General features: G+C 36.7%; 3 protein-coding genes across 3 annotated transcripts in view; 1 reads left to right on the top strand and 2 right to left on the bottom strand.

The window, feature by feature from the left end:
- Window positions 1-1775: 1775 nt before the first annotated feature.
- Window positions 1776-5831, bottom strand: LOC112000394 (BTB/POZ domain-containing protein At3g49900). Its single transcript, XM_065769675.1, has 4 exons — window positions 5584-5831; window positions 5377-5446; window positions 3588-4109; window positions 1776-2717 (listed from the first exon to the last, which is right to left on the bottom strand). Exons 1-4 carry the CDS (start codon window positions 5724-5726, stop codon window positions 1971-1973), a joined length of 1482 nt encoding a protein of 493 aa, XP_065625747.1. The 5' UTR covers window positions 5727-5831; the 3' UTR covers window positions 1776-1970.
- A 1295-nt stretch (window positions 5832-7126) lies between these two features.
- LOC112000357 (large ribosomal subunit protein uL24z) lies at window positions 7127-7911 on the top strand. Its single transcript, XM_024032472.2, has one exon. It carries the CDS (start codon window positions 7232-7234, stop codon window positions 7670-7672), a length of 441 nt encoding a protein of 146 aa, XP_023888240.1. The 5' UTR covers window positions 7127-7231; the 3' UTR covers window positions 7673-7911.
- A 2788-nt stretch (window positions 7912-10699) lies between these two features.
- LOC112000366 (mitochondrial outer membrane protein porin 2) overlaps window positions 10700-14005 on the bottom strand; it is a gene marked incomplete in the record, with an annotated part of 3943 nt that continues 637 nt past the window's right edge. Inside the window, 4 exon segments of the mRNA XM_065769676.1 lie at window positions 10700-11412; window positions 11538-11746; window positions 11842-11928; window positions 12018-12128. Of these exon segments, the coding sequence (XP_065625748.1) occupies window positions 11106-11412; window positions 11538-11746; window positions 11842-11928; window positions 12018-12128 (714 nt within the window).

Below are 14005 nucleotides of genomic sequence, written 5' to 3'. Positions count from 1 at the left end.
CTGCCCGGGAGCGATACCAAAACGGTCCAAAAGCTCCATGAAGAAAGGATGGACTGGGAACCTCAACCCACAGACGAAGGCAGATTCGTAGAAACATACCTCCCCGGGGAAGAAGTGGCAGGCCCGATCCCCCTCACCAGGCAGACGAACCCTAACCCGATTTGGGAATTGAAATCTATCCCTAAATCTACCCAATGTATCCGCGTCCAACCCACACTCCTCCTCCAGGGCATAAAAAGCCCTAACCTCTCGAGGATTGGAAAGGGTTGTATCCTCTTCCACTGGGTTACCGCTAGACGATAACCCAGTCTCGAGCTCACTAGACCTGATTTCTGACATCGTCCTACCCTCTTTTACTAAATTCTCAAACCAATCGACTGGTTGACGTAGCAAAGGCAACAAATCAGCCACTACAACAGCCAAACTGCTACCCTCGTGAATGAAATTTTTGAGATATGGAAAGTTTCCTAACGCCCCCCCAGGTCGAGCAAAAACAAACGAAACCAAAGGGCAGCCTAATCTAACCTCAGAACTATTGAACATAGAAAACTAGAAAACACAAAAAGTAAGGAAAATCTGGATACCCCAAGGCCAAAAGGAAGCCAAACAAAAGAAAGAAAAACAGCAAGGAAAGAAAAAATGGAAAATTAGAAAATTGCTACAATGTGTATAGGCAAAATAAAAGGAAGCAGAAGGAAGAACTTACCTTGAATAAAGAAAACTGCTGCACTGCACACCAGTCGGAGGACAAATCGCAGAAAGAAAAGGTGAAGAAGAAGAGGGTCAGAGCAATGATTGAAAGATTTTTTGAAAAAGTAAGGGAAAAATAGGAAGAGGGGAGGTTTTAAAACCAAGGATTGGGAAGCTAAAAAACCAGCGGGAAAATCAATAAGACCCATTATATAGAGCATTAACTCCCCCAATCAAAATATGCCACGTAGGCCACAACCCAAAAGGCACCGCCGCAATGCATTTAATACGGCTCAAGAACCCAACCACTTACAATTCCAAAGCTTTTCACCTTCCCTGGTCAACACAACATGTCATGACGACCACGAAATCCGGGGGCAATTGATGGGACTGACGAAATCAAGCATAGACGAGGAAAACTGGTCCGACGAGATGGATTTACACTGACGAGTTACCAGTTCACTGACGAGGCTTAAACACCTCATTCAATGCCGCCAATAAACGCCCTGGACGGTTACAAAACCAGTTGTACAGACCGTTGGGATAAAATTAAAAGCAACATGATGAGGCCAGAAAACGTTACTCAGAGGGGTGTTAAGAACCACCTTAATTGCCCAACGACTAGAGATTACAACAACATATATAAAGCCCCCACATGGCTAAGAATAAGGTATGTGCACATTGAGATAGTTACTGTAAAAATTTTCTGATACACTATATTGCTCTGTCTTAAATAACTTCCGATACTGACTTTGGCATCGGAGACGTTGTGGCAGGCACCACACCGGTGACCACACTCGAGAGTACATACTTGCAGGAGGCTGGAGATCATTTCTGTCTATATACATTGGCTGACGAATTCATACTTCATCAGTTGTATTTAATTTAAATTATAAAATGAATCAATTTTAAATAGAGAATTTTCTTTCCCCGGCTGACCACAATGAGATACAATGGCGAAGATGGGTTGAAAACAAAGCAAGTAAAGAAGACAAAAGGCATGACATTGGAAGCTGAGCATGGTAAGCCCCAGAATTGGTTACTATGGGCCTATGGCTTTTCTCAAATTTCCAAAAGAAAAAACATTAAAGTGTCTAACTACACATATTAAATCAAATTAAACTATAATGGGTCTCGTGGCACAATGGTACTATCTAGCATTGAGAATAACTTAAATTTGAATCCCTTCTTCTACTTGGTAAAAAAAAAAATTCAAATTAAACTGCAAAGGAGAAAAAGAAGAAGTGGATTGCTAGTTACACTACTACAGAGCCAAGATTTCAATGTGAAAGCAAGTTCTCCTTGTTTATGATATCAATCACATTGTCATCTTCATCTCCTACTCGATTTTGCTCCATTTGGCTTGATTTTTTGCTCTCAACCCCATTCTTGGAGGGTGATTTTGATACTCGAAATGCACTCTTTAAACCCTTCATCAATCTCTGTCGAATATTCTTTGTTATTCTTGGAGTCTCATTAGTACACGACCCCTCCAAGCCTAAGGACGAAGACCCTCCTTCTAATTTTTCTCCTCTTGCATAAAACCGGAAGCTCCCCGAAGAAGCCGATCCTATGTCACCTCTTTCTATCTTATTCTCTAAACTACAGTTATGGAAACTCGCAGACCGAGCTGACACCATTATGCTTCTCTGCTGTTTCTCAGACTCATCCAACAGCTTCTTCATGACATTTAGTTCTTTCTCTAGGCTTTGGATGCGCGAGCTTGTGGCGTCCATTGCGGCTTTGAGATGAGCTGATTGGTGTAGAGCTGCCTCACGTTGAAGTATAGCGCCTAGGGTTACAGGGTCTTTGCATTGTTGCCTGCGAGGTTGGCTGCTTTCTGCAGGGACAGTGAAAATGGAGCGGCGAGTGTTGAGTTGCTCCATCAACATGGCTCGAACTATGAATCTTAATGGCATTGTAGGGTTTTGCACTGCCTCTAAGAGGAGTTGAGGTGAAAGGCTGTTACAATCAATAGAACTACATATATGGGTTTTCTGCTCCTCCGTTATCTTGCCACTGTATGCCTGGTGTATAATTAAGAAAGAATTCAAAATTATACAACTACATAACAAAGAAAAGAAGGTTACAAATTAATATATTAATATATAGAGTCTGATTAATTAGGCATTTTGGGAGATTTAAAAGAACATTTTTAAAACTTAAAATTCTATTTTGCAACCATAACATCTCTCAGTTTTTGTTACAAACTCTTATGTTAAACTCAAAATACAATTTTTCAACAACTGATACCCATAATATAGTAAAATGAATTGAAGGAAAAAAAATTGTACAATATAGTCATTGAGTTGTTTCGCATCAAAGAATATGGAATATACACCCTAATATTTTTTTTTTCTTTTTTGTTTGGCTACCATTTCAAATAAAGATGATCATTTCAAGAAGTTTGAAAGAGCGCGCCTACACACACACATATATATATATATATTTTACCACTTATAAATCCTAGAAGGTGATAATTTTCCTTTTGATTTAGGACCAGGATTTTCATATTAAAAGAAATGGATCGTATTCATTTCAAAGTCATTACTTGGTTTTCATTAATAAAAGAGTCTATATTATCATGATTCATGTCTCTTAAAATTTCATTACACCAATTTAAGAACAGTATTCTATCTTTTAATAAAAAAAAAAAAAAAAATTAAGAAGAGTAAATAACTTTAAATGATATATATTACCAAACCTATTAGTTTTATAAAAATTAAATCTTGATATTAAATGGACAATAATCTGTCCGTTTGTTTTTGAAATCAATGAAATGGAGAGAGATCTAAGTCCCGATTAATTGTCTAAATTAAGCCACAAAGTTACTCAAAAAAAAAAAAAAAAAAAAAAAACAAAACAAAACAAAACATGGTGATGCTCCAATAACTAACCTTGAAATAAAGATCAACGGTCCTATAAAGAACATCGTGGGACGTTAACCGACGGTGCATGGACTCGGCGACTATTTGAAAATCCTCGGGAGCCATTGCAATGACGTCATCAAAACAAGCAACTTTGCCGTCACCGTCATCCACCGAACTCAACGCTTCAACGCATCTGCTCACTAGATACGCCGTCGTTTCGGCCTCGGGTAGCAGAGACAGGCACGAACGGAAAACAATGGACGCGTACTCTCTGTTAACGGTGATAATTCGACGGAAATAGTTTTCCGTTATCTGCAACAGGTTCTCCTCGCCTTCGCCGTTAAGCTCCGTCATCTCTAGTAACTCTGCAGCCGTTCTGAGAGCCGCGACGTTGAACGGCGTTATGACGATGTGGGTCCCGTAGCAGAAATCGGCTACAAGAGAGAACGTTTCGGCCGTTATGTTCAACGGTGGAGAGAGTGACAACTCCGAGATTTCCGTCATTTCGAATTCCCGCTTTAAATATGAGCTTCTTGATGTCAGGGCATCCTAGGACCAAAAATGAGAGACACATTGATACATGGTAAGTGACCACCGAACACTGTTTTTTCTGTTTTCACTTCACATTAATTGCAAGAGTCCCTCGTTAGGAGCAGTTAATTATTTTTTATTTTTACACTGAATTTAGGTGAATAAAATTATTTTCATTGTGTTATTTTGGTTAAAGTGTAAGTTCAATAAAATAAAATAAAAAGAGTTAAAAGCTTGTGTTTAGTCAGTGTAATGAATATATTAAAATTTGGATAACTGTCTCTCAACATATATATTACACGGTATCAGTGCATTGAACACATTAATATTTTATCCAAATTCTGATGTGTACTGCACTAAATACAAGCCGTGTTCATAATAAGTACATTGTTATCATTTGTCTTGTGCAATTACACTAAAATCCTCTGATGAGCAGTTACCTTTCTTCTATATCAAAGCACATTTGCCATCAAATTTTTAATTCATGGCAAAACGGATTACTATCTTTAAAGACATTCTTATGTCACTTCATTATCTTGTAATAATTCATAAGTAACGTATGCCCTTGTCTAAAGTTATCACACTGTTTTTTCTTTTTTAATAACTTCAGTTCTTTTCTATTTTCAATGAAAAAAAAAATTAGGAGTAATTTACTGCGCACGGGCCCAAAAAATTCTACGTTGTTGAGAGGTATTTCCTACCCACTTGTAGACAAATTTGTTTATTTCTTATGGCCCACCAAACAAGGCAGAATCTCTTGTGTTTGTTCTATAGGACCGGCAAATCCACAAAAAAGAGAAGATAATTACTACGACCAAACACCCCCACATTCTCCCCCCCTCCCCGCCGCCCCCTCCTCTTCTTCTTTTTTCTTTTTTTTTTTTTCTAAGCCAATTGAGGAAATTAAAAAAAAAAATTTGATATGACCTAATTGCTTTCTGCATTCCCAAATGTAATTTGCTCACCCTGGCAAAACCTCATGTACATTTTGTCAAATAAGAAATTAATCAAACTAATATACTTGTTGAACTAATTTTTTATAACCTTCACCATATATTTACTCAGATTTTTTTTTGAACATTTCTTCATCATCCATTGTCGGTTGTCACCCATATTCAGTATCCCCAAGCTTAGTCTAGTCTCATTTACATTTTCAAAGTGATAATATAACCCAGGATCACCATCCCTTTTAAAAATAACATCTTAAAAAAAACTTCATAAGCCATATCAATTCAACAAGAATGGTAGATCAAGCAACACATAAGAGAGTGATGAATCAACTAACCTTGTGCAGATGAAAATACCTTCCATGAACACATATCAAGATGTCTGTCTTCTGCCTCCTTGCCAAAGACCTAATATTTAACATAATTCATTAGAATATCAAGTAGTTGAGATTTTCTGGAACATTGAAATTGATATGACAATATACCCAAAACAAATAAATATATATATATATATATATATAGGAAAAGAAGGGAAAACATTTTACCATGCTGCTACTCTAGTATGCAGAGGTGTGGGAGGAGAAGACATGGTTGGGGAAAGAGAAGGGGAGGCAGAGGAGAAATCATATTCTTTTTCTTCATATATGGTATCTACCACACCTAGATTTCTCCAAGCTTTCATTGCCATCTTAGCTTCTCTTCCTTGACACACAGACAGAGAGAAGTATTCTAAAATACTATTTTGAAATGTTGTTGTTGTTATTACCACTAGGGTTCTTAGGAAGGTGAGAAATTCCCTGCTTAGCTTATAAATTGGTGGGATATTAATGGTATGCATGTGATGACTCATAAATGCTAGCCTTAACTCCTCCATTAATAACCTTTCTTTTTTCAATTTTTTTTCTTTTTTTAATTTTTTGAGTGAAATTCTCTTGGTTAAAGTGATTTGGAAAATCAGGTTGGGACTTGCAAATTTTTAATCGCTTGTTAGGAAATCTTCAGACCACAAAACATGACTTGACTGTTTATGATCTGTTTTACTTTTTTCACTAATGTACAATTTTTTTATTAAAAAAAATTCTATATTTTTTTAGGTATGGCTATATTTTTGTGTAACTTATTTTTTTTAAATAAATAAAAATAAAAGTAGGTTCATTCGAATGCACTGTTACTTAAAAGTTAAAATAATGGTCATGTGTTTACTTTTTAATAATTGATGATGGTGCTCAATTTAGGTTCTCAAAACTTACCGTAAAAAAAAAAGGGATAGAAAGCATAGTGCACTACATGGTATAGGAAATACCTTTCTTACAAAACAGTGGTGATTGCCTTTCACATTTCTTGCAAAAGAAAAAAGATTAGCCCATTCTGGCATCCCTTATTTGGCGACATAGTGTAGGAAAAGCCTCCTTTATAATCCCACTAATTTTTTGGCAGAAATTTGGGCAGCTCAATCGACAAATCATATATTTTAGTTTATATCAAGGTTGATTCTCAAAAAAAATAAATAAATGTTTATATCAAAGTCAAGCATAATTAAATTTTAATTTGAATTCAAATTATTTTTTAATTATTGTATAATTTTGCATTTTATATCAATTTAAACGATTACATTGCTTCACTCTCCTAAAAAAAAAATCAAAAGTACAAGTTACAACCTAATAATAATATTATTATTATAAATTATTTGTCACATGCTCATGTCGAGTTGAACCTTAAGTAAGGAAATAATTTACACTTTATAAACTAATTTACCAACTGAACTAACTTGAATAAATATTGATTATAAATTGATTATAAATAATAAATAAATAAAATTGTAAATCTAAGCGGGTCCCTGAAATTGTGGGCAAGTGAGACTCTAATAAATTCGTTTAAAAAAAAAAACTAGCCCAATATTTATTTGGGCCTGAGCAGCCCAATAGATTTTTTTTTTTTTTTTTTGGAAATAGAAGTTAAAAAACCCAATAGTTTTAAGAAATGGGCTAGACCCAGAACCATAAAAACCCTAATTAAGCCCCCCACAAAACCCTACCTCATACAATCCTCTGAAAACGCCGTCGTTTCCACCCATTATCATTTCCTTATAAAATCCTCAGAAACCCTAATCTCTTCTACTCTCCCCTTTGGTTGCCGTCACTTCCATCAGCTAGGGTTTCCTCACAGAGAGAGAGAGAGAGAGAGAGAGCGAAAATGAAGTACAACCCAAGAGTAACGAGCTCACGGCGCAAGAACCGTAAGGCCCACTTCACAGCTCCGTCGAGCGTGAGGCGCGTGCTGATGAGCGCGCCTCTGTCAAACGACCTGAGGAGCAAGCACAACGTGAGGTCCATGCCGGTGAGGAAAGACGACGAGGTCCAGGTCGTGCGCGGCACCTACAAGGGCCGCGAGGGCAAGGTTGTCCAGGTGTACCGTCGCAAATGGGTCATCCACATCGAGCGGATCACCCGCGAGAAGGTCAACGGGTCGACGGTCAACGTCGGAATCAACCCCTCCAAGGTTGTCATCACCAAGCTCCGCCTCGACAAGGACCGTAAGTCTCTTCTCGACCGCAAGGCTAAGGGTCGCGCCGCCGCCGACAAGGAAAAGGGTACCAAGTTCACGGCCGAGGATGTCATGCAGAACGTTGATTAAAATTAAGGTTTTGGTTATGGGATTATTATAGATCTGTTTTTTTGTTGAGTAATAGTGTTTTTTTTTTAATTAGGTTGTTTTGTCTGCGGTGGTACTAAGAGAACGCTTATCTTGGTTTAATGTTTTATGGATTTTGAGGGTCTTATGTGTTGTGTCTGGCTCTTAAAGACCATGGATTTTGTTTAATCAATGCGTTTATTCTGAATATTCTGGTTATAATTCTCATTTGGGTTACTTAATATTGCGATCGTGTGGTTGTTTTTTTGTTTTTATTTAATGTTAATATTAAAGATGTAGTTGGTTTTTTAAGTTAATAATGTGATGAATGTTGTAATTTTATTGGGGTTATTAATGTGCATTGGAATTTCATAGGGTTTATATAAATGTTTACTGTGTTTCCAATGCCTTTTTGTTTGTTTGTGTTGGTGATGTCTGAAAGAATTTAGAGTTTTAACTAAAAAATTTATGGTGACAAGTGGGTCTTGAAAATCTGAATTTAGTTTTGTATTTGATAGTTTTCTGGTGGTGACAATAACTTGGATAAATTTCTTGTTTTGTTTTTATTAGTTTAGAACTCATGTAGTGGAGCTCAAGTTTTCATCTTCATAGCCTGTGTTTAGTTCTGAATGATTGTGGGAAATGCGATTGAAGTAATGCTAAGCTGATTATGGTAAGCAGTGTTAAAAAGATTGAAAGAATGTGAGCTAGGCATATATATTATTGTTAATACGGTTTTCTGTTTTGTGGATAAATTTATCAATATTTATTTTAATAATCACATATTGGCACTTATGGTGTCTTAGTGGGAGTGGAAGAATTTTTATAATTATATAGCATTTGCTTTTGGGAGGTGAATTGTTATGCAAAAACACATCAGGGCTATGGTGCACAGTGACATTGTTATGGTTTAAGTCTTTATGCTATTGCATGGTTAAGTCTTTATGTGCAGACTGCAGAGATTTTCATTAGGTGCACATTGACGTTTGGGAGTTCATTTTGGTTGTGGAGAGGTAGGTTGTGAGGTTGAGCTTCTCTTGATCTACTTAAAGTTTTGGTGGTAGCTTTTCTATCAATGTTTGTTAAGATGTGAAGTTGGTAGATGTGAGATTTAGCTAGATGAATGAACGGGTTTATTAAAAACAAGTATCTTGGCTTTGCATGGGGTTGATGAAATTGCACTGTCTTTAAGCTTTTGTACCCTATGGTTTGATGCAGGCTCGTTTGAGTTTGGGAAACTTGTGGTGTTTTAGGAGTTAATTGCTTTTGCATTTCAAGATTTTGGTGTTTTTGGTGTTCGTACTTATTAAAGGTAGTTTGTGATGATGATTTAAGTATTTAACCATTCCTGATAAAATAAAACGTACGTCATGGTTGTGATTTGTTTATGGTCTCTGTTTGCAAGTCTAATAGCCCTGTCGGCATGTTTTCATCAATTGATCTCCCACTGGTAATAGTATGTTGATATGTTCCCCTTCGTGTCAAAGGGAAAATAGATGTATATTTTACTTGAAAGTTGAAACATTTCAAGGTTGCCAACTTCAGCGATTGATAACCATGTCTTGTTTTGATTGCTCGTTTGATAAAACACGTGTAAACATCTACGAGGTCAGTTTTTTAGATTTGATAGCTTGAGCTATGGAATATTTTCAAAATGATTTGAGCTGCAGGTCTCGTTACTTTGCTACGACTGAATTTGGCATGGCACCCCACTGTATTTTCCAAAATGTCACAGTTTTGGTATAGAATAAATGGTTTCCGTGCCCGCTGTGATAATTTACTTATATCAAATGCGAGTAAGCCGATGTTTTACTAGGCACGTACTTTTGAAAGAGATCCAAATGTGATTTCTTATTTTTTAGTCTTTGACGCCCCCATCGAGTATTCTCATGCTATATTTCCTATTCCAAATTGTCGTCCGAGAAATTTTAGAGTTCTCTGGTCTTTGACGCCCCATCGAGTATTCTCATGCTATATTTCCTATTCCCAAATTGTTCATATTCCCAAATTGTCTAACGTCCAAGAAATTTTAGAGTTTTTTGATAGGCCACGTCACTTGTTTATTATTTCATTAAAAAAATTTCAATATTGAGTCAGTATTTAATTTTTATTTAAAAAATTTTTTTAACTAATAATTTTAAATAAGAGGCAGTTTTTTAGTAAAATGGTGGATAACGTCACTTGTTTATTCATCATGTGAATCTTATAATTTCTCATTAGAAAAAGTTTTTAAGAGTGCACTCTTACATCTAAATAGCTTTAGTAACTTAAAACTCTTATTGTTTAAGTAGAAAATTGTAGAAAGTATTTTCCCGAAAAAACTACTGTTTTCCTTTGGTTGAATCTAAAAATTACCCAAAAACACTTTGGTGTTTGGCTAGCGTGTAAAATCATTGATATTTTATATAAGCATGGAGGTTGGGGTGGTGGTGGCGAAGTTAGTGGATGTGTAAAATATAGTGTGGTGGCAATGGTGGTGGTGTAACGATCGAGGTAATAGTGGAGCTCGTGATTGTGGTGAACCAGTGATGACTCACAAAGGAGCGGAAGGATAAATGGCAAAAGGGAATGACAAAACGTTTTCAACTTCTAAAAAGGCTCTTGTCTTGTTTTCTGTTTTTGAAACAAATGGAATGCAAATTTTCCGTAGCATGCTTCGCTGCATTTGATGGTTCCATTACATACACACAATCGCTCACCCAATCGCTTGTTCAGGTTGTTTTATGGTTGATTCACGAGTAATGTTCCGAAGCCTTTTGTTCCGAAGCCTTTTGGAAGGAGTACCTAGTTTATTAGACTAAGAGCTCAGCATTTTGAGACATGTCAGTCGTTTCTCAAACTTGGATTAGGATCCTATTTACTAAATCATAGAGATACCTCCTGGCGACGTCTTCTGAGGCCAGTCCTAAGCCCGCACAAATCAGATCACCATGGCAAAAATGTTAGATTATCATCAAGTTGTATACAACCAGCATAAGGTCTATAGAAAAAAGTATAGACAGATTCATCAACACAAAGCAGGAAAACATATTCTTCAAAACCAGGACTCCAATATACCATATAGCACTATCACCACTTTGCAACCCCCCAGATCGGGGAGAAAATGACCGATGCTCAAAACATTTCTGGAAAGTGACCCTCAAAAAGCATATGAATTACGTAGAACTCCTGATTTAAGGACTAACAAATATAACATGTGCAAACGTCAAAATGCCTACAACGGGAAAGCATAAAAAGATTAAAAAAAAAAAAAAATACTTTGAAACAGATGACAATGGTAGACCTCAAGTATCAAAACAATTGATCCAAAGTCTGCGAATCTGAATCAAGTACATCTGTGGAACTCATTATTATGCGCTCCAATTCATGCGCCACCGAAAAAATTGAATAGAAGTTGTAAATTCCAATGTTGTATCATCCAACAGCAATAAACCCTTCAGGGCCTAAGAGCAATGGCCAATCCAAACTTGGGATTTTTGTCCAAGGCCTTGGTGTCAACCTCCCCAGAGACTGTCAGCACAGACTTGGGTATGACCTCATGCTGCAGGAGAGCCCCTAGCTTCCCATGGTTGTTGAGCTTTGCTTTCACCACTGTCAGGCTATCAATCGCATATGACCCTCCAACTGTGAAAGTGTTCTCATTAGTAGAGAACTTTCTAGTGATTTCTCCAACAGCAGCACTCTTCTTAAACTCATCCAAGTGATGCACATATGATGCTTTTATACTGTCCCCCTTGTCGCCCCTGAGAGAGAGAGAGAGAGAGAGAGGGCAACTAAGTACTATAATGAATAAATTCCTAAAGTTCAATATAATTAAGATAACATTGAATCAAAAAAGTTGTCAGTGCATAAGAGTATTGAATCTTACAAGATTATTGAAGCAGATGATTCTGGTTTTGCCACACTAAGGCCAGCAGTGTACTTCGTAAAATTACCAGTTGTAGTATCATAACCCGCCTCTGCACCAAAAGCAATGCTTGGGGTACCAATGGTGGCTGAAACATCAATGGCAGGGGATTGGTTCAAAGCAACGGCTGTTGTCAAGGTAGCATGGTCATGGAAGTATTGCACCTCCAACTGCCAGAGGAAAAAAATTGAGTAAAAATACAGATATTAAGGCAACAATGATCATTTTGAGAGTTTTCCAGCATAAAAGAAGCCAAACTTTGTACCTTGCCAGAGTTATAATCAGGCACTTTAAATGAAGCAATTGTCTTTGTGGATGGGAGGATTTCAGTGAATGTAATGATTGTTGAGATCTGCCAAAAAAAATAATGAACAACGCAAGATTCTTAACTAACCACGTAAATTTACTGTTCTAACATTTTCAAACAACAAAGCAACCCACATTAGATTCTGTATCAACTTTGACATCAAAAATTGCGTTCTTGTACTTGTACTGTGCTGCCACATCCCCAGTTGAGAATCCTCCTTTCTTCACTGCTGTTGATGTAAGTGCCTGGAAAAGAGAAAGAAAAGAATAAACAAAAAAGAACAGTTGATATTGTTTCTCCCCAATGATAAATAAATTCACAAATCACAAGACAAGCAGTCCTCATAGAAGGAATAACTATGGCATCAACACCAATCAACATTCCCAAATCAAGCATGACAGGTACCCAGAAATTTAAATTTATCTGTTAATGATTGGAGGTGCATTCACAGAATTAGCTGCTTAAGATACTAACAGGTCAACCTGCATAATGTCACAGAAGCATAGGACTGCTAGGCCAATGAGCTCAGTTCATATCACTCTTCCTCCTCCATTCATATGGGATGGAGAGCACGGTCATAGGTTCAAGACCCATGGGGTGACCAAGCACTTTACCAATTAAAAAAAGAAAAGAGAAACGTAGGATTCCTAGCCTAGCGGCTGCCCTTTAAAGACATAGAGGAGCTTTTAGTAAGACAAAAACAAACAATGTATTCAGATATGTGCATATTAAAAAAATAGGTTTACTATCCAAGTGTAAATCAACCCCTCCCCCAAATAAAAAAGAAGAGAGGGAAAAAAAGAGCTTCTGGGCTCCATACTATACTATCAAAACTCTTGCAGAAATAATTTAGCAGTGTGCTTTTTTGTGGGGAGGGGGTGATGCAGGAGAATTTGAGCCCAACAAAGAAAAAAGGCCCCTTTGTCCATTGCCTTCTATTTATATAAGCATTTCAAAAGATAATGTGACTAGCATGTGACTTTTAATTATGTTAGATGATTAAGATTTAATTGTTGTTATATGTAAGGCAAAGGTCTAGGATTCTAGGGTTATTAAAGGCTATTATAAACAGCCCCTTATGAGTTATTGAGCCTAGAAATTGATATTTGATTGTTCCTACTCCAATCCTATTATCTTTTTCTTTGCTTTAAATCTTATTTGTTGTTGAAATTTCTTCTTAAACCCGTTTCTTACACTAGATCTAATGGCCAATTTCCTGCCAACTCCCCTCTACTCTCCCTCCATCCAAACTGGCTATAAGTTCTCCTCAACGCACAAGGGGGTGTTAAAAGAAATAGCAGTACAGTTGAAATACCTTGCTATAGATAACAGCAGCCTAAAATAATAACAAATTACCAAAACAACTCAAGCCAAGTGAACTTAATTAATTTCGAACTTTTTTAATACATGGACAGCTCTAAACTTAAATTAAAAATATTAAATCAGACTCGATGAAGGTTCGTGAAGCAGTCAGGCACAAACTCACTGTAAGGTACCATTCACACACTACTTAAAAGGTGATCAATAAGCAATCCATAAGTCACACTACAATAGTAAATGATAATACCCCAAATCTATTTGAAAACGACATTCTTTTAATCTCCGTTGGCACCAAACAACATCCCGTTCCACCATTCTATGCTAGCTCCACATTTTAAGTTAAAACATCGACAAAAAGATCTAGCTCAAAGAGCACCTACTTTTCTTGTAAGAACTAGACAGAGAGTGACTTCAATACAAACTGAGTGTCCATGTAACTTTACAAATCAAAGAAGAAAAATCCTAGGCCAAGGGGCATTTTGATAATTCGATAGTTACAATGGGGGAAGGGGATTTGAATCCTGGATGTCTCCATTGGAAACACCAGCAGGTGCTAGTTGAGCTACAACTACAAGGCTCTGGGCGTGCTAGGCTAAAGGGCTTAAAATGAACAATATCTGAGGCGCTGAATCAAAATCCCACCAATAAACAACTTTACAAACCTAAAAATATATCAATCGAATGCCGTATTCTAAATTCGAAGGTAACAATTTGCAAAATGTTCATTAACCCAGCAAACGTTGACAAATTTAAAAATTAAAAAAAAAAAAAAAAAAAAAAAAAAAAAAAAAAAAAAAAATTT

Source organism: Quercus suber, unplaced genomic scaffold (genome assembly GCF_002906115.3).
Source record: "Quercus suber isolate HL8 unplaced genomic scaffold, Cork oak 2.0 scaffold_1267, whole genome shotgun sequence".
NCBI classification, from domain to species: domain Eukaryota; kingdom Viridiplantae; phylum Streptophyta; class Magnoliopsida; order Fagales; family Fagaceae; genus Quercus; species Quercus suber.
This window is presented reverse-complemented; position numbering and strand designations above follow the sequence as displayed.